Source organism: Protopterus annectens, chromosome 3.part0 (assembly GCF_019279795.1).
Source record: "Protopterus annectens isolate FY-2018-M chromosome 3.part0, PAN1.0, whole genome shotgun sequence".
Lineage (NCBI taxonomy): Eukaryota > Metazoa > Chordata > Ceratodontiformes > Protopteridae > Protopterus > Protopterus annectens.
Genome location: NC_056731.1, coordinates 510,543,455 through 510,563,025, shown reverse-complemented (window position 1 = coordinate 510,563,025; position 19,571 = coordinate 510,543,455). Strand labels below are relative to the sequence as shown.

Below are 19,571 nucleotides of genomic sequence, written 5' to 3'. Positions count from 1 at the left end.
TCTGGGAATCTTGAGGCAATGTTACAACTGCCTCATGTACACAGACAACCCTCTCCTCCTCCCAACAAATTCCAACACATGTGAGAGATGCAACCATATAGCCAAACTGGAGGCTAAGCTCTCTCAACTCAGTACTGGTGTAACCACTCAGGAGGAGAAGGAAACCACACTCACTACAATTTCAGTCTCACATAGACCTACCACGACAGCAAACCAAACACATAAACACACAAAAACATACTCGAAAGCTCTAAATAAAAATCTGCCTAAGCAACAGAGACCTCCAATGCAGACACCCAAGCAACCGCTACCCCAAAACCAAAACACATGCAACACACAGCTCACAAAACCAGTGTGCCAAACAGTCACAGCCCTTAAGGCTAAACAACACACCTGATACACTTGTAATAGGTGACTCTATCATCAGGCACACTGATGTCCCACTCACCAGGCTGAACAAAGAGAAGGTCATGGTGAGCTGCCTGTCGGGCGCTAGTATCCGCCACATAACACAAGCACTCATGTCACTCCAAGGCAAGTACAAATATGACTCAGTCATTGTCTATGCTGGTGTGAATGACCTGAGACGTACCTCCCTGGACTATATGAAAAGAGACATAGAGGAGCTCTCTGAGCATGTGGCCCAGGCCGGTATGACCCTGACCTTGAGTAGCATCTTACCCTCACCAAGAATGATGCCACAATATGAAGACAAGATGATCAATTTCAACAATTGGCTTAAGTATTGGTGTCATTCAAAGGGGATCCAATGCCTGTCAGCCTGGGATGACATGCTCGACAAGCCACGATGCTTCACTAGGGATGGCTTGCACCTGTCACCACTAGGCTTTCGGATATTGGCAAAGACTCTTGCCACCACATAGTGCCTTTTTAGGCAAGGCTCAAAAGACAAACCCACCTCCATAAGTATCACAAGGGATAAGAAACTAAGAATAATGCTACTCAATGCCAGAAGTCTAAACCTCAAGATGCACGCACTCGAAACTCTCCTTAGTATGGAGAACATCGATATCTGTGCAGTAACAGAAACCTGGTTCAAGGCTCTCGAGAGCATCCCAGCACTACCAGGTTATACCTCATACCATGTTTTTCGGCTCCAAAACTTGGACCGAACCACAAAAGGAGGGGGAGTATCGATATTCATCAAAGATACCCACACCTCCAGGTTGGTGGCACAGCACAAAGCATCAGAGACTATCCATGTGCAACTAACAGTGAGTAAAACTGCCTTCCAGTTTATAGCCTGCTACAGACCACCCTCCCAAACCCAGGAACCCCACTCAGCCTTCCTGAGAACACTGGAAAATATGAAGGTCTCTCCAAACACCATTATATTGGGCAACTTCAACTACCCAAACATAGACTGGGAGCATTACTCTAGCTCCAACACCCTAGCCCAAAGGTTCCTAGAATTTATAAACTCAAATGCTATGGAACAGCTTGTTACCACTGCCACAAGAGGGGAAAACATACTGGACCTGATCATCACCAACATGGGGACTCTATGCTCCAGACCAGAAGTGTATCCCTCACTGGTAAGATCAGACCATAAACTAATCTCACTAGATATTCACATCCCGACCCCAGCCCCTGCCCAGAAAACCACAGTGAAAAACTTCTCTAAAGCAAATTTCACACTCATCAAAACCGAGGTGGAATCCTTCAAAGCCCCTAGGCCTGTGGAAAATACGGCGCAGACCGCAGAATCCTTTATAAACGCATTCTATGAGCACCTTCAGGAATGCATGGATCATGCAATCCCAAACAAAACCAAGACCCAATCCTCCAAAGGCAGGCATCCTGTCTGATGGACCCCAGCCATAAACAAACTATACAATAGAAGGAGGAAGCTACTACATGATAGAGCAAAATCCCAAAAAGGGAAGGCATCTCTGATCAGTATTAGCAAAAAACTATGGGCACTCATAAAATCATCTAAGGCTAGCTTCGAGAGAAAAATTGCACATTACACGAAGGATAATCACAAGGCTTTCTTTAGTTATGTTAGAAACCTGGGTGGGAATTCCCAGATATGCTCAGAATTAGTCCAAAATGACAAAAAATACACTGAACCCACAGACATTGCCAACATCCTAGCTGACAGGTTCAGCGCAAACTTCTCCCCCCCTTCCCCACCAAAAGGGCAAATATCTATCAGAGCAGAGTGCTGCCCCCCGGACATCTCAGATGCTCAGGTAAGAGCCGCCCTCTCCAAAGCAAAAAACACAGCATCAATGGGACCAGACGGTGTCCCGGGCTGTGTCCTACATGAACTCCAAGAAGAACTAAACCCAAACATAAAACTACTGTTCAATCTCAGCCTTACTACAGGATATGTACCCAAAGGGTGGCGTACAGCAACAGTGGTCCCTCTCCACAAAGGTGGTGCCTCAACGGATCCTGGAAACTATCGCCCCATAAGCCTGACTAGCTTGGTCTGCAAAGCTATGGAAAGGATCATCATGGACCTCATAAATAAAGATATTGGGGACCTACAGACACTGGACCCTACCCACTTCGGCTTTGGAAAGGGCAGATCCTGCCTCTTAAACCTGGTCGATTTCTTTTAAACAGTCACCAAGGCCACTGACAAGGGGAAGGTGGTCCACACACAGCCTACCTGGACCTCGCAAAACCCTTTGATACAATACCCCACTCGGGCATTATAGATAAGCTCACCAGCTTAAATATAAACCCCTATGTCACTAGATGGGTTGCAAACTGGCTCAAGGACAGAAACCACATGGTTAGAATTGCTGGAGCCATGTCAGACTCCAAACCAGTTACAAGTGGCATCCCACAAGGCTCAGTCCTGGGACCTCTCTTGTTCGGTATATATTTCTCGGAGGTACAGGCCAACAAGAAAGTACTGTGGCTGACCAAGTTCACAGATGACTGCAGACTGGGTGCCATAATCGACTCTCCAGCCGACACAAGCATCCTACAAAAGGGCCTCATAGAAACAGACAACTGGTGCCAGAGCCATGGCCTCAAGCTAAACGCCAAAAAGTGTATAGTCATCCCCTTCGGCAAAAACAAATTGCCCACAAATTACCACATAGATGGTAATCCATTAAGTACGGAAGAAGTAATTAGGGACCTGGGGACCCAAGTTGATAGCAATCTCTCATTCGACAACCACGTGGCCAAAGTGGTTAGAAAATCATTTTATATAGCCCACCTAATCATGAAGGGATTCACATCTAGATCAGGGGAGGTCATCGTGCCTCTTTACACATCTCTCATCAGGCCCATAATTGAGTACAATGCCCCTTTTGGGATGTACCTTACCAGACACCTGCAGCAACTGGAAAGACCCCAAAAGTACCTCACCAAGAGGATCAAAGGGCTCAAACAGATGCCATATGCTGCCCGGTTAAAGAAACTCCAGCTCTACTCAGTGACATACCACCTGCTCAGAGGCGATCTGTGCCTGACGTATAAAGCCATGTCCAACCCGGAATTAATGGATATGCTGCACCTCAGAAAATCCAAATCCCATCAAGCTACGTGCTCGAGAGACTTGAACCTCAGCACTGAAATAAATAGGACATGCTGTTGGGACAGATTCATAACCCAGAGGCTCCCTTCACTCTGGAATAAAATCCCAGTCCAGGTTAGGCAGAGTCCCTCATTGACTCTCTTCAAGAGGAATCTTGATGAGTGGATGGGAGATCGTAGATTTACTCCGGGTATCACTTCTGTGTCACTGTTAGACAGATGCACAGTATACTAACCTCGAAAAAGGGCATAGCAAAATTCATTTTAAAATGGGTGGCGAAAGCCAAACACACTCTGGCTAGGCTTGTAAATGCCCTAGGGCAGATAGCCTAGTATGAACCTATGAACCTATGAACCTATAAAGTTCAGCTGTCCTAGTAGGATTTTCCTGATATTTACTCAGTTGCCTGCTACAGAAAAACCCATGGTTCGCAGAGAGCTTACAAAGCATCAAAGAGATCTCATTGCTGAAAAGTGTCAGCCAGGAGAAGGGTACAAAAAAATTTCCAGAGCATTGGATATACCATGGAATACAGTGAAGGCAGTCATCAAAAAGTGGAGAAAATATGGGACAACAATGACGCTGCAAAGAACTGGACATCTCCCCAAAATTAATGAAAAGACAAGATGAAAACTGGTCAGGGAGGCTGCCAAGAGACCTACAGAAACAGTGAAGGAGCTGCAGGAATTTCTGGCAAGTACTGGTTGTGTACTACATGTGACAACAATCTCCTGCATTCTGCATATGTCTGGACTATGGAGCAGGGTTACACGGCAGAAGCCTTTTCTTACACAGAAAAATATCCAGGCACGGCTAAAATTTGCAAAACCATCCATCAAGCCTCCTAAAAGCATGTGAGAAAATGTGTTATGGTCTGATGAGACCAAGGTTGAACTTTTTGACCACAATTCCAAAAGGTATATTTGGTGCAAAAACAACACTTTGCATCACCAAACGAACATCATCCCCATGGTGAAGCATGGTGGTGGCAGTATCATACTTTGGGGTTGCTTTTCTCCAGCTGGAACTGGGGCTTTAGTCAAGGTGGAGGGAATTATGAACAGTTCCAAATACCAGTCACTTTTGGCCCCAAACCTTCATGCATCTGGTAGAAAGCTAAAGATGAAGAGGAATTTCACCTTTCAACATGACAATGACCCTAAGCATACATCCTAATCAACAAGAGAAATGGCTTCACCAGAAGAAAATTAAAGTTTTGGAATAGCCCAGCCAGAGCCCAGACCTAAATTCAATAGAAAATATGTGGGGTGACCTGAAGAGGGCTGTGCACAAGAGATGCCCTCACAATCTGACAGATTTGGAGCACTTTTGCAAGGAAGAGTGGGCAAATATTGCCAAGTGAAGATGTGCCATGCTGATAGACTCCTACCCAAGAAGACTGGATGCTGTAATTAAATTAAAGGGTGCTTCAACAAAGTATTAGTTTAAGGTGTGCACACACAACAAAGTATTAGTTTAAGGGTGTGCACACTTATGCAACCAGCGTATTGTACATTTTTTATTTTTTATATTTTTCCCCCTAACAGATTTGTTTGTTTTTCAATTGAATTGTACAGGTTATAGGTCACATTAAAGGTGGAAATGATTTATTGTGGTCTCATTTTTTTATATCACAAAAACCCAGCATTTTAACAGGGGTGTGTAAACTTTTTATACTACTGTAAAAGGGGAGATGAGTTTGAGAGTTACTAGTTGTAACAGAAAAATCTATTCAGCAGGTAACTGGAAAACCATTAAGTGGCTTTTTACTAAGAAGTGCTCCTAAGAGAGTTTCCATCAGTAGATTATGATCTCTAGATCAATACCTTTGATAAGATCTATGATCTATGAGTACTCCAGTGAATGTAATATTCCAATGGGGTTTATACAATATAAGTGCTCTCTGACCTCTCCTTTGCCAGACCTAGAATTAAATAAGTACTGATAACCTAAACAGAGCACAATCAGGAGTAGATTGCTTTACCTAAGAATCAATAGCAGCCATGCTATTGGAAGACTGTTTGGGTAGCCATGCATTGGCTTGCTCTAATATGTTTGTTATGGTGCATGGATACTGTATATGAGGCAGCAGCTTATCTTGCTGGTGTGGAGTTGGCCAAGGGAATGTTGAATGTGATTGGGGCAGGCTTAGTTTGTTTATGTCCTCAGATACACAGGATTTGAACAATGGCGAATGAGGTGGCTTGTGGCTCTAGGAAATTTTCAGGGTTTTGAGGAGCTGGGTTGTTGATGTGGGTTAGGGATATGGACACAGAGACTGCTTCTGGTGTTGCAGACTTAAAATCAGGATGTTTTGTTGGCAGCAGGCAAAAATAGGTTCAAGTTGTGTTAAAGAAATTGAAATCCCTGACTGCTAATGTAAAGAGTGGACACAGTGAATGGGAGCTACAGAGTATAGTTAGCTGGTCTTAAACGAAGAAGAAAGAATGTACTTGTTATGAAGACAAAAATGTGCAGTATCAATGTCCTTATATTGTTTCTTCTTTTTTATATAGCAGTTCCTTAATTTTTGTCTCTCTTATTCTATCTCTGTATAGAAAATAGTACTTGACATTTTTACTTTACTGATTCGTTTTTGTCCTGACATGCACATTTTGTTGTTTTGAAACTGTTTCCAACAGTCACCTTGTTTTCACCTTAAGTATATACAGCTTCATTCAAGTGTCCGAGTCATGCTCCTCCTCTCAGTTTTCTAAATCATACTGCAGGCTTATAATTCCCTCAATTATTCTGTAGCCTCTCAAGTGCTGAGTCATGCTCTTCCTCCTCTCAGTTCCCCAAGTCATACTGCAGACTCATAATTCCCTGAATCACACTTTAGCCTCTCAAGTCACTGAGTCATGCTCCTCCTCTCAGTTTTCTAAGTCATACTGCAGGCTCATAATTCACTGAGTCATGCTGCAGCCTCTCAAGTCACTGAGTCATGCTTCTGTCATTTCCCTAAGTCATGCTGCAGCTTTACACCTGCATACTTATTCACTTTGCTCTTTAGTCTCTTGGTTCGCTATCCCATCCTGGCTTAGTGCCTCTGTAATTTTGTTTCCATCAAGCTAGTGTGCCTTTCCTTCCAGTAGGAGGCTTGCATCAATGCAATTTTATTGAGATAAGTTTTTTCTTCAAACTTGGCCTATTCAGATAAAACATTGTTCAAATTTGACTAGTTTGAATGTCATACTGACAATAAAGTTTTGTCCGGTGTCTTTCTGTAATATGTGCAGAAGTCTGTAACTTTATGGTTACAGGTGGAGTCTGGGTCTTATTAGATTTATTGCTCAGGGGAGGATTAAAGGAAGGTTAGGAGTAAGTGTAACTTGGGTTTAGGGCTAGGAATAGGATTGGGAATAAATATAGGATTGAGATGGGAAGTGGGGTGTTGCGCTGTGTACACAGGGTATGTAGAAGCTTTTGAAATTATTTTATGAGCTGTGTTTCATGCATATCCAATGAGTGCATTTTTCAAACACAAGGTTTTTGAACTTTGTGCTTTTTGCCAATCTGGTTGTTGAATTAAATGCTTCTCACATGTGGATTCAATGAATTTGCATTTGGAAGAATAGTCTTAAATTTCTACAGGAACAATTTTAGGCCTCACTTCCCTCATTTTAATGAGCCTTTTCTTTCAGTTACATTATAGTTTAGTATTAGATTTCCTCCCTAAGTCTTGAGCAAATGTGTTGTAATAAAAGTACTGTACATCTTCTAGCCCTAAATATTGCAGGTTGGCATAATGGTTAAGGTGTTTGCCTCACAGAAAAAAATAAATAGGGTTTGATAATCTCTAAAAGAAATTGGTTAGGTTTAAAATGGTCCACAAGAGTACTTAGCATAGTACTTACCTATAAACCTTCCTATGGCTTTGCAAGAAACTGGCTCACAAACAGGACACAGGAAGTCAGGATCAGGGAGACAAGATACCTGTAGAGTACCCCAGAGCTCCATGCTGGGTCTGCTGCTATTTGGCATCTACTTCTAGGAAGTCAAGGCTAACATTCAAGGCCTCTGGCTCACCAAATTTGCAAATGACTGTAAATTGTGAGTGTGTACAGATTTCCCCCAAGACACAGAAATCTTGCAAGTGGGTTTAAGTCAGACAAATGACTGGTGCCAAAGCCATGCCCTAAAACTCAATGCCAAAAATGCATTATAACGTCTTTGGGAACTGTCAACCCAAGTTAATTACTCCATCAATAAACTGCCCCTAAGAAATGACTCAGTGGTAAGGGATCTGGGAGCATATAAACAGTAATCTGGCCTTTAACCAACATGTAGCTGAGATAATAAGAAAATCATTTTATGTTGCTCATCTTATAGGTAAAGGTATGGCATCCAGGTCCAAAGAAGTTATAGTACCACTGTACTTGGCCCTTATCCAACCTGTCATTGAATACAATTCCCCAGTTGGCATGTACCTAAACCAGCACTTGCTACAGTTGAAACACCCACAAAAGATTCACACCAAGAGAATTCAGGGCATTAATATCCTGTCCTACACTGATCACCTAAAGGCTCTGTCTCAGTATTCAGTATCCTACAGGCTACTGAAAAGGGATCTTTGCCTGGCTTACAAGGCTTCCTCAGACCCATCCCTGATGGATCTGCTGAACATGTGCAAAACAAACAGCACCAGAAACACTAGACCCAGGGATCTGAACATCACTTATGACATAAACAGAATATGTCAGAGAGACAGACGTGTCCCAAAGGAACCCCCCACTATGGAATAGGCTCCTCATCCATGTAAAACAGACTTCATCCCTGACTCTATTCAAACAAAATCTTGACAATTGGATGGAGAAGCATAAATTTACCCCTGGTCTGGCCTCCATGTCCCTTATGGACCGAGGCCATCAATAAGAAAAATATTATGCTAACTAACCTCCCCTCCAAATCCTTAGTTACCTCCCTACTAACATACCCCCCATATAGATGCCTATGATACTTGGGACCCAAATGGTCTGGGTGGGCGGCTAAGCTTGTAAAGGCCCTAGTGCTTATTAGCCTAGTAACAACCTATGAACCTATGAAACAACCTCTTTATTGTCATAAATGTGCTATAAATTAAATGATGTTCTTAAACTGCTGGCTTTTGAACAGCTTAGGATATATTGAAAAAGATAACAGATGGCATTAACACAGTGATTTTTATTTTAAATTTCCTACTATTTCTGCTACTTATACAGCAGAACAGTCTTTCTTCTTCCCAGTAAACTTTATCGGAATGATTGTTAAAAAAAAAAAAAATGATCATCCATTTGATCAGGCAGCTAATAACAACCTTCTGTCTTATCTGCACAAGTCACATATTGATATTCTCTTCCAGAAGCACTCTGTTCTTCCTGGTTAGTCTTTGAACAAACACTGTAACTTAGTTACCTTGAGCACAGAGCTGTGGAAAGATAAAATGGTAGTTCTACAAACATGAACTATTATCAGCACAACAGCTCCCTGAACTCTATCAACAGTAAAATAAAGAACAGAAATTCAATGAATTAAAAGGTATGAAAGTCCACTTAGGTAGTTCCATCTTGTTCACTTCCAGCAATCTTTACCTGAATAAATGAGACAATGATCACCCTGCTTGAAACTCCACTTAGAGGCTAATGTCTATCCCTGCACATCTGTGTAGAACCATGTAGTTCCTTCTCTTTCACACGTGCATACACATATTCATATCTTTTTAGCCAAAGGATTTCCTAATTACCTGTTGGCCAGATATGAATGACAATGAAGCAGATTCATTTCAAGTTCAATTAAGGGGTACAGTCTCCTTTTCTTCATATAAACTATTACTAAATGAGTAGAACTAAGTCCTGCTTGTCTGAAGCTTAGCCAGACATCTATTAATATCTCTCTACCATACCTTTACTATAATCTCAAAAACATCTGCTAGAAGTATGCAGGTATTTGTAGCTCATTTATTCCAGCGAATAGCTACCTATTTACCTAAAGTTTGTCACACATTTTCAGTAATGTACTACATATATCTGCAATGTTTATAAAAAAGTTATGTATTCACCATAACATTCCATCTGTGTTGTGTATTTTCATTCTTCCTCAACTGTTGGGTTTGGATCCAACTTGGCTGCCGCTTCCAGATCATAGAACACTTAAACTCTCGACCTCCTCCCTTTATCCATAATGCCCTCCTCACCTAACATATCTCAGATCTAGTTTTCTGCCCATAGACCTTCTGAGCAGTGGAGAATAAGGAAAGAATGGAATCTGGTGCTCAAACAAGGAACAGAGGTTCCTCCAATACCCTTTGATTTTTCCAGGAGTAAAGCAAGGAGGGGGTTGGAGGGTGGGAAGCTGAGGAAGAATGAAAATGGACAACATAGATGGAACATTATGGAGAGTACATAACTTTTTTATCTGATGTTGTCATTTTCATTCATTCAACTGTTGGGACAGTGTCCCCAGGTCTATATTAGTTTGACAAAATTTATTTTCAGAGCAACACATATTCATTGACCCATATTCAGAAAAATCACTTCCGTGATTTGATGAATATTCCAAGGGCAAAGAAGTAATTGGCGAGCTTCACAACTTTGCCCTTTTCCCCACTGTAGTGTGAGCTCGGAGTTGGTATATATAGTTAGGGGTGGTGTGGGGGCACAGCCCTCCACATGGGGAGTGTGAGGGTGAGGCCCCCCCCACTAGGGTGAGCTTGATTTAGTTAGTTGTGGGTCTGTTGTGCTGCAGGGCAAGTATTTCATTGTCCTTGGAAAATTCAGTGAAGTGATTTTCGCTGAATACAGATTAATGACTAGGTGTTTGCAGAAACAACATTTTGGTGAACTAATATAGGCCCGAGTCCCCAGCTACAAACATCCTGGGAGGACTCTAAAGAGGGATATTCTGAAGCACAGCTGAGCCAAAGGCTGCTCATCCCTTAGAGATCAGATCCAATTTCTAATGAGAAATAAAGGTATGAGGATTAGCCCAATTTGCAGCTGCACAGATTTCATCTAATGAAGTTCTTGACAAAAAAGCTGAGGAACTCACCATAGATCTAGTGGAGTCGACCGTTTGTGGTTTTGGTAAGGGCAAACCCACTTTTTCATAAACAAATGTAATACAATCAGTCAACCATTTGTTCAGTGTGTGACTTTAGAAACTTGTTTGCCTAATTTTGAATCAGAAAAGTAAACAAATAATTGTTTGGATTTTCTCAAATTTTTGGTTTTGTGCAGGTAAAAATGCAACTGTCTGTGGACATCCAAAAGGTGTAACACATATTTTCATTTGTTTGAAAAATTTGGAAAGAAGACTTGAAGGTTGATAACCTGATTAATATTGGTACTGACACCACCTTTGATAAAAAGGAAGGCCTCGTCTGTAACAAAACCCTATCTTTATATTAGTGAAAAAATAAGGAGGTTTAGAAGACAGAGCCTGAAGTTCAGACACTCTTCTAGCAGAGGTAATTGCAACTAAAAAACAGTTTTCCAGGTCAAAATGTTTAGATCAGAATTTGCTGATGGCTGAAAGGGGCGAGGGTTGTGTCAAGGCCTGAAGAACAACATTTAAATCTCAAGGAGGAGTAGGATCCTTTAAAGGAGGCCTAAGTAAATAGGTTCCCATGAGAAAGGCTTTGCAAAGCTTGGAGGAAGCTATGGTAGAGTTATTTACTCCCATATGAAAATTGGAAATGGCTGCTAATTGTACTCTGACAGTGGAGATGCTAGCCCCTTCATTAAAAATTGTAGCTAAAAAGTCAAAAACCTTAGAAATCAGTGATGAAAAGGGATCTAAATTCTTTTGGTGTGCTCATAAAACAAATCTTTTCCATTTACATTTCTAAAATTTTCTAGTGAAAGCTTTATGGGATGATAAAAAGAGTATGATAGGTGAGTGAGGACAGCCTGGGCTGTCTAGCAGTCAATGGAACTGGAGAATCCAAGTAGTCAGCTTGAGGTCTGATATGTCTGGATGAGTCATACCTGTTGGGTGAGACAGGAGGTCTGTTGTTGGATCCAGAATCCAGGGCAAGTGTAGAAGATAAGACCAAAGGAAGAGAAACCAGATCTGACAAGGCCACTAGGGACAATGAGGATAATTGTGCTCTTCAACCTAGATGCTTTCTGGAGAAATTTGAAAATAGGGGGTAATGACAGGCATAAAAGAGACCAGAGGGCCAATTGTAAAGTAGAGCATCCCTCAGTGACTCCCCCATTGGGGGAATCAGGGCAAAGAACCTGCTGCACTTGTTGTTGAGGGGAGATTCTTAAATGTCACAGTATGGTTAGCCCCATCGATGGAAAATCATCTCTGCCATATTTATGTTGAGAGACCACTTGTGTGGCATCAGAACAGACCAGCTGAACTTGCCTGCAATCACATTGGACTTCCCCAGGATGTGCATTGCTATCAGAAAGCTACTGGATGAGATCGGCCATTGCCATACTCTCATAGCTTCTCGACAAACAGACTAAGATTTGGATCCCCTTGTTTGTTGTTTTTCAGACTACTGACATATTGCCCATTTGAATCACAATAGTCCCAGTTGGAAGAGTGTCTTGGAAGGCCTGCAATGCTAGGAGGACAGCTCTCATATCCAGGACATTGAAATGCATGTTGGCCTCTTTGGAGGACCATGTGTCTTAGGCCTTCCTTCCCAACATGTGCCCCCACACCCAATCTGAGAGATGTCCATGGTCACAATGGCCTTGGGTTGAGGAAGGACAAAATGACAGCTTTCTTGTATTTGATTGGACTGGATCCAACAGAGAAGGTAATTCTTGCAAGCTTGCATTATCTTGATTGGACTGGATAATGGTTGTTGGCGCGCCCATTGAAGGATTCCCATATGGAAAATTGTCAAGGTGATTGCCGCTGATATGGACCTCAATCCTTGAAGTATCAGACAGGCTGAAAGAGAAGAATTCTGAATGATCTTTTTGACCTGGAACTGAATTATTTGAATCCAAGACAGAGGGAGAGAAGCTATATGAATGACTATCAGTGGCGGCTGGTGACTTCAAATTAAAGAGGAGAGCAAGAGACAGCTGATGGGTGGGGCCAATGAGAAGGAGTGTGGTCAACTAAAAGGGGTGGAGCTATGCTCAAAATCACTGGGTGCCAAACCGTCATTACAAGAGTCCAATCAAAACAAAATGAAGTGTAGAAGAAAAAATATTTCAATGCATTGGCTACATGACAACTTACTTAAAATCTATATGGAAACACAAAGGTTGTGAGGCATGAAAAAATAAATTACTTTTTAAATACATTACTGGAATGCCAGTCAAAAGCAATTCTAATTATAATTTATATTCAGCTTTATAAAATTACCAAGTAACATGCTGAATGTAGCAATCTCTGTGATCTCTGTGATACCCCCACCTGTAAAAATGTTTCTTATCCTAAAAAGACCTGCTACCTGACAACAACTATTTACTTGTTTCATGGGGAAGACATGATCAAAGTAAAAAATGAACAGCAAACAAGAAACAAGCTCAAGATAAATTGCTTTAAGGATTACTGCACAAGTTATGGACCACACATGATTGGCATTCTCTTTAGTTTACGGGTAAAGACTACAAAGATGACTACAAGTCCCCAACAAATGTAATGAGCTTCTGAAAATACTGTAATCCTGTCCTTTATTACAAATACTGTCATATGCATTTCAATACCTAAGGCTTATATGTTATCTAGTTATGTAAATACTCTCTGCATGGCAACAACAAAAAGGCTTTCAATGTTGGTAATTCTTTAACAGTATGCTTATTAAAGCCTACTTGCATCTTACAATCTCTGACAAGCTTACCTGATGGCCATTAAAGCATTGCTATTTAAAGACAGAGAAACAGGGCACTGCAACAGCATGCATTTTCTGAATAATAAGAAGCATAAATCAACAGTATAAAAATATGACAGAAAAAAGCAGAACATTCTGTAAAATCAAGGGCAGATGAAAAGCCACAGTCGTACTTGTGGTCTACCTTGGATGGGGGAATACTCTGCACACTTAGACTGCATAACTGCTCCTTGTCTTGCTTGGACACATCCAAAGCCACTACAGTGGGGAATGGGGTGCAACAAGTATGTCACAATTTGAAATGTCTCTGGCTGATGGTGATGGCTCATACCTCTCAACCTCAGAGCAAGAAATCTGGACAAAGTCATACATAGAAGTGGGACACAGGCCCAAAAATAAGAACAAGTTTTAAATATTGCTCTTATAAACTTAGAAAGATAATAGACTAGTAGTAGGTCTTGCATTAGTATGAATTTTCTGAAGGGTATGAAATCTGAAACTCAAATGTCTGCCATTATTTTCTAACTTCAATCTTTAATGATTTGCCACTAATTTGCCAGAAACCACAATTTTATGAAAAACGGACCAAAACTGTGATGCAAAAATATGAAATTGCCACACAGTACAGCTGGGAACCTGTCAAAGAAGGTGCACCTTTTTAATATTAGTACTGTTAACTTGAGCAGCTGACAAAATAAGAGCATCTACATGCATTTCTGAAATAAAAGTAATCTATAACTCTGATCATTAGTTATTTATAATTGTAAACCCTCCAGGTTTTCTTCCAAAATTGACATTTTGCAGAGGGATTATTAGGGGAAGAGCAACGTTTTGAGCCAAAATTGGGGTCAGTTGAGAGGTTTGGATATTCCTAATTCTATAAAGCGATTTATTTGCATGTACCTCTCAACCTCTTAATGCAGGAAATCTGGACAAGGCCAAATATATTGGGGGAACATACAAACAGTACTAAAAATTGCTATTGTATAAACTCAAGACAGTTGATAGAATAACAGGTCTTGCTTTAGCATGCATTATTCTGAAGGTTATGACTTTTGAAACTCAATGTCAGTCATTATTTAGTAACTTCATTCCTAAATGATTTGCCAGAAAACCACAACTTTTATGAGGAACAAACCAAAAATAAGAAGCAAAAACCTGGACAGTTGAGAGGTATAGTTCAGCTGGAGCTGTCTTTGAGTTTTCTGCCCTTCCCCCCCTCACAAAATCATGGTTGAGTGGAGCCTCCCCCCAGCAGCCATTACAATGTCTCTTTCCTTGATTATTTCATCCATTTACCATAAACACTGCATTGTGCATACTGCTTTACTTCTGTGATGATTTGGATTTCATTTGAAAGTTTTATTTTGCATTTTACAGCACAAACAATAATAGATATCTGCTAAACAAAGCAATGTAGCCTTACAATGAAAATAGACATAGCATTAAAACTTCTCTGCTCTTGAAACTCACATTCATTGAAACAGCATTGAACCCCACATTCAAAGAAAATGCATTTTGCCAGTGGCAGATAAAAATTAACTTTGGGCTGTTTTCAAATCATAGGCCCCTTGAACATGAAACATACATGTGCTCTTTGATACACCTTCCTGATTGTATTAAATGTCCTTGCACAATACAATACAGTTGTTAGAGGGCATTTTAAATTTATTGTTTTGAACATTTTTCCAGTAAACAATGAAACAAAATGCATGCACCAATAATGACAAAACTGCCCAATTCAGAACATTTCCATCATAAAAGTCTACTCAAACTTCTACAGTCCACCAGTATCAGTAAATATGCACAATATCTGAAGATGTAAAAGTCATCTAAATTCCACATTAAAGAAATCTGTAACTAATGAAGAGGTTGCTGCTAGCAAACAACGTTATATTTCATTGTTTCATCTACAAATAAAGTGCCTATTGCCCTTGAGGAATAAATTGCTTATGTTGCATTAAAAAATGATAAGCTAGTAATATTGCAATAGGGAAGGGATTTCAAACTGATAACAGGTTCATAGTTACTAGGTATCTTCACCAAAAAGGACTGCAGCATCCACCCCCTTTACAACACAGTACAATATGAGCAATGCATATACCTACTATGGGAGTAGAACCCACAGCTTTCTTCATCAAAAGCAAATACACTACCTGTTGTGCTATTAACAATGCAAGCTGACTCAGGATAAGCAGCACTAAACTTTTGTTCACCTGTGGCTCTCAGCTCCTTGTAAAATCTACTAGACGCTCAGCTGTATCTCTGAACTTTGCAGTACAAGAAATCTGAAAAAAGCCCAAATTTATTGGGGGGGGGTCAAAAGCCCAAAAAGCAGGGACGCATTGTAAACATTCCTTGTATAATGTTGGAAAGTTGCTAGAATAAAATGCTGTGTTACCAGCATACATTTCACTGCCAAGTCTTAAACCCAGGACCCTGTGCAAAACAGTCAGAGCAACATACCACTATGCCAAATCAGCTGTTTTGTAAAAGAGAGGAAGACAAACTTAAATGGCTACCATTTAGTGAATTCATTTCTCACCATAGCTGTCAACCTCTTAGCACAAAACACCTGAACAAAGCCAATAATGGGGGAATGTAGCCCCCAAACATATTCAGCAAATTCAGTACTCACCATAGCTCTCAACCTTAGCACAAAAAACCTGGAGGGATAAAGTCCCAAAAATAGGGACAAATTTCAAATACCCATGTTATAAACTTAGAAAATTGCTAGAATAAAAGGTTTGTGTTACTATGTACTTTCTGAAGAACATGAAGTCTGAAATTCAAATGTCTGTTATTTTTATTTATTTAACATTTGTTAAACAGGAAAGTCTGACTTGGAACAAAAGCCAATTTTCAGCAGAGGGCCAGGGAGAAACACTGCAGGCACATGGCTTTGTAAGATGGGAGGATATGCAGACTCCACACACAAGGCACCCAAGCCAAGAATCAAACCAGAGAACCGGTAGCTGTCAGGCAACAAAGCTACCAGTGGACCACTGAACTACTGAGTGTGTAAGGAAAAACAAACCTACAGAAACCACAGATTTTATGAGGAACCAAACAAATATGAGATGGGAGGACATGCAGACTCCACACAGAAGGCACTCCAGCCAAGAATCAAACCAGAGAACCTGTAGCTGTCAGGCAATAATACTACCAGTGCACCACTGCATTACTGACTGTGCAAAGAAAAACAAACATACAGAAACCACAGATTTTATGAGGAACAGAACAAATATGAGGCAGAAAGAAGGTGAAGCTTATAAGCCGAGAGAAAAAGGGTTATAAAGGGAGGGAAAAACAATAAGTATAATAAACAAATAAGTATAACAATAATAATGGAAGTAAAGGGATAAAAATAGAAGCTAAACTCACAAACTTTTGAAAACCTCCACTTGAGAATTCACAACCTACGTCCGAACGCTATGGTGGTAAACAAGATTTGAGGTATGTTAAGTGACTAGGGCATTATGAGTAAAGGGAGGATCTCAAGAATTCAAGTATTCTACAGTCTGGAAAAAGTGGCCTTGTTAGATCCGAGAATTGGATCTGAACCCAACAACTGAGGAATGAATGAAAATTACAGCATCAGATCATGTCGTAGTGATCGAATCTAAAGTGGTGGAGTACTTTGGTACTATTGAATACTGTCTTTATTTTATCTATGCATTAGATTATTTAAGCAAAATGCAAGACTGATGATTATCATTTCAGTAGGTATTTGCCAAAATATTAGTTACCACTATCACTGCTCTTTACTAATGTAATGATTTTTCCCTTGTAACCTTATGCAGATTTAAATTTCTGTTACCAATGTAAAAAGTGAAATCATGCATTCATATGAAAGCCATCCTTATAGTTTGATTCTAGTCTGTGATGTGGTACATCTTAGCTAGACACGTAGCAGATATCTGAAGGAACTTGCATTTCTTACTATCAAGCAAATTATATATGAGGAAGTGGTATGACAATTGTTTAGCTGTCGGGGGGGTTGTTTAGGAGGAGGATAGCCATATCTCTCAAGCGTCCAGAAGTTTGCACAATGTCCAGGTTTTTGACTCATATTTTTGGTCTGTTCCTTATAAAAATTAGAGTTTTTTTTCTGGAAAATCATAGTGAATTAAAGTCATTAAACAATGACAGACAATTGAGTCTCAGACTTTAAATCCTTCAGAAAATGTAAACTGATGCAAAACCTGTTATTCTAGCAAATTACTATGCTTGTAAGAGGAAGATTTAAAAATTGTCACTGATTTTGAGCCATGGTCCCACAAATATTTTTGGCTTTGTCCAGAATTCCTACACCAAGAGGTTGACAGGTATGAGAATAGATCAGGGCACCAAAGGAAGTGGAACTGTGAGATACCACAGAATGTCCGTGTTAAGATTCAACTTCTTAATGCAAAGGAGGGAATGATGTGTGGAAGCAATCTTCCCAAAATGAGGAATGATCCGCCTATCTTCTCAGATTAAGTGACCACAGAACACAGAAATATATTTTTCATATTAAAGAAAGTGGTGGTATACCACTATATTCTGGAGAAAATGGGTAACAGGAATGCTGTGTTGTTCTGAAGAGGTGTGAGCCAAGTTAAGTGGAAGAACACAAAACTAATAAAAGGAAGAGAAATAGCACCTACCTTAAAAGAAGTTGCTGGAATTGCTTGGGGGTGATGAATCTTCCTAAAAATTTGGTAAGTATGACAAGTAGTACATCTCTGAAAAACAAGCATCAGTAACTCTTATAATTAATTCAGGCTTATATGACATGCATCACAGTCTGATGTATGTTGTGTAACATGTAATTTATTTATTTATTTAACATTTAATAACTGGGTAGGTGAACTGTTCCAGAATTCTATTCAGTTACACACAGGCCAGAAAGGCTGGACAATACTACTAAACATACAACAAAATGTAGAACTATTTATGCATAAATTTGTATAGGTATTGGTAGCAACATAGCTGTAGATATATCACAGTAAAAACAAACCCTGTCAGAAGTGGCAGTAACAAATTAAATTAATTTTACATGTTTCAGAGAATACTAATCATAGTGAAAAAGCTTTCACAATTACTGCTAGAAGCAGTAGCAAACAATTGAAATATATTTTACTTTTGTTGTACTAAAACATTCTTGCGTTAAGGTTTATGATTATGGAGATGCAACACAAAGCATTTTAAAATGACTGCAGTAAAGCAGCATACAGAATTTTACTCTTGATAAAACAGATACATCGCTTTCACAACTGTTCTCAGAAGTGCTAGGAAACAGCTGGAAGTGATTTTACCCAAATGATTATAAATATACAGTATGCACAGCATTTCACTCAATTAAAGAAGTAAATTGCACTGCTCTCACAAGCATTGTCAGAAGTAAAAAAACGATAAGAAAAACCTATCTAAGATAAGAGTTTTCATGTGTGATAAGCCAGAAAATCCACTTATACTGTCCATAAGGGGTCATTTGCATATATCCCATGGCCATCTATTACAGGAGGTTTAAGGTATCACACATTGAAAACCCTAGCTTTGGTAGTTTTTTCTTATAGTTTTTTACTAATTGGTTTGTGCAGATACCCTAATGGTTATGGACATAGCTGGGTATAAAGAGCCTGTGTTTCTTAGCTATAGCAAAACAATTCACTTATGCTGTGCTGACAAGGTCATAAGAAGTCCTGAAATATGCATATCCACAGTTAGTGAGGTTTAGCTTTATTGGCCTGAATATATCCATAAAGACTTATAAAGTAAAAAGCATGGACATTCAGAAGCCATATACCTGAAAAACTTGATGTTCTTAAGGGGTCATTTGCATATATCCCATGGTCATCTATTACAGAAGGTTTAGGGTGTCACACAGTGAAAAATTTAGCTTGACTAAGTTTTTCTTACAGCTTTTTACTAATTGCATTGTCAGAAGTACTAACAATACCCCAAACTGGTTTTGCCTTAGCTGAGCCAAAACATTCTTATTTTGCAGGTTACGAATGTAAGAAACAAACAAACAGCAAACTTAAGGCTTACCCTTAACATATTGCTTCCTACATCATCATGCTCAGTATGAAATCTGAGTTGGCATGCAGCTTCTACAAGCATACTCATGAAAGTGTGTTTCTGTGAGAAATGGTACAGATACATTCCTCAAACTTAGTCATATGTATACCATAGTATGTGGTATATAGCTGTACTATTCAAAAGTAATGGTTGCAGCTGGAAATTTTAATAAAAAGGAAGTTTCATTACAGCCATTAC

At 39.9% G+C, this 19,571-nt stretch overlaps 1 protein-coding gene across 1 annotated transcript in view; it reads right to left on the bottom strand.

Annotated features, from left to right (window-relative positions):
* LOC122796453 (EF-hand calcium-binding domain-containing protein 6-like) overlaps positions 1 to 19,571 on the bottom strand; it is a 1,291,945-nt gene that overhangs the window by 991,617 nt on the left and 280,757 nt on the right. Inside the window, exon 4 of the mRNA XM_044064930.1 lies at positions 17,957 to 18,034. Within this exon, the coding sequence (XP_043920865.1) occupies positions 17,957 to 18,034 (78 nt within the window). The remainder of the gene's footprint in view (positions 1 to 17,956; positions 18,035 to 19,571) is intronic.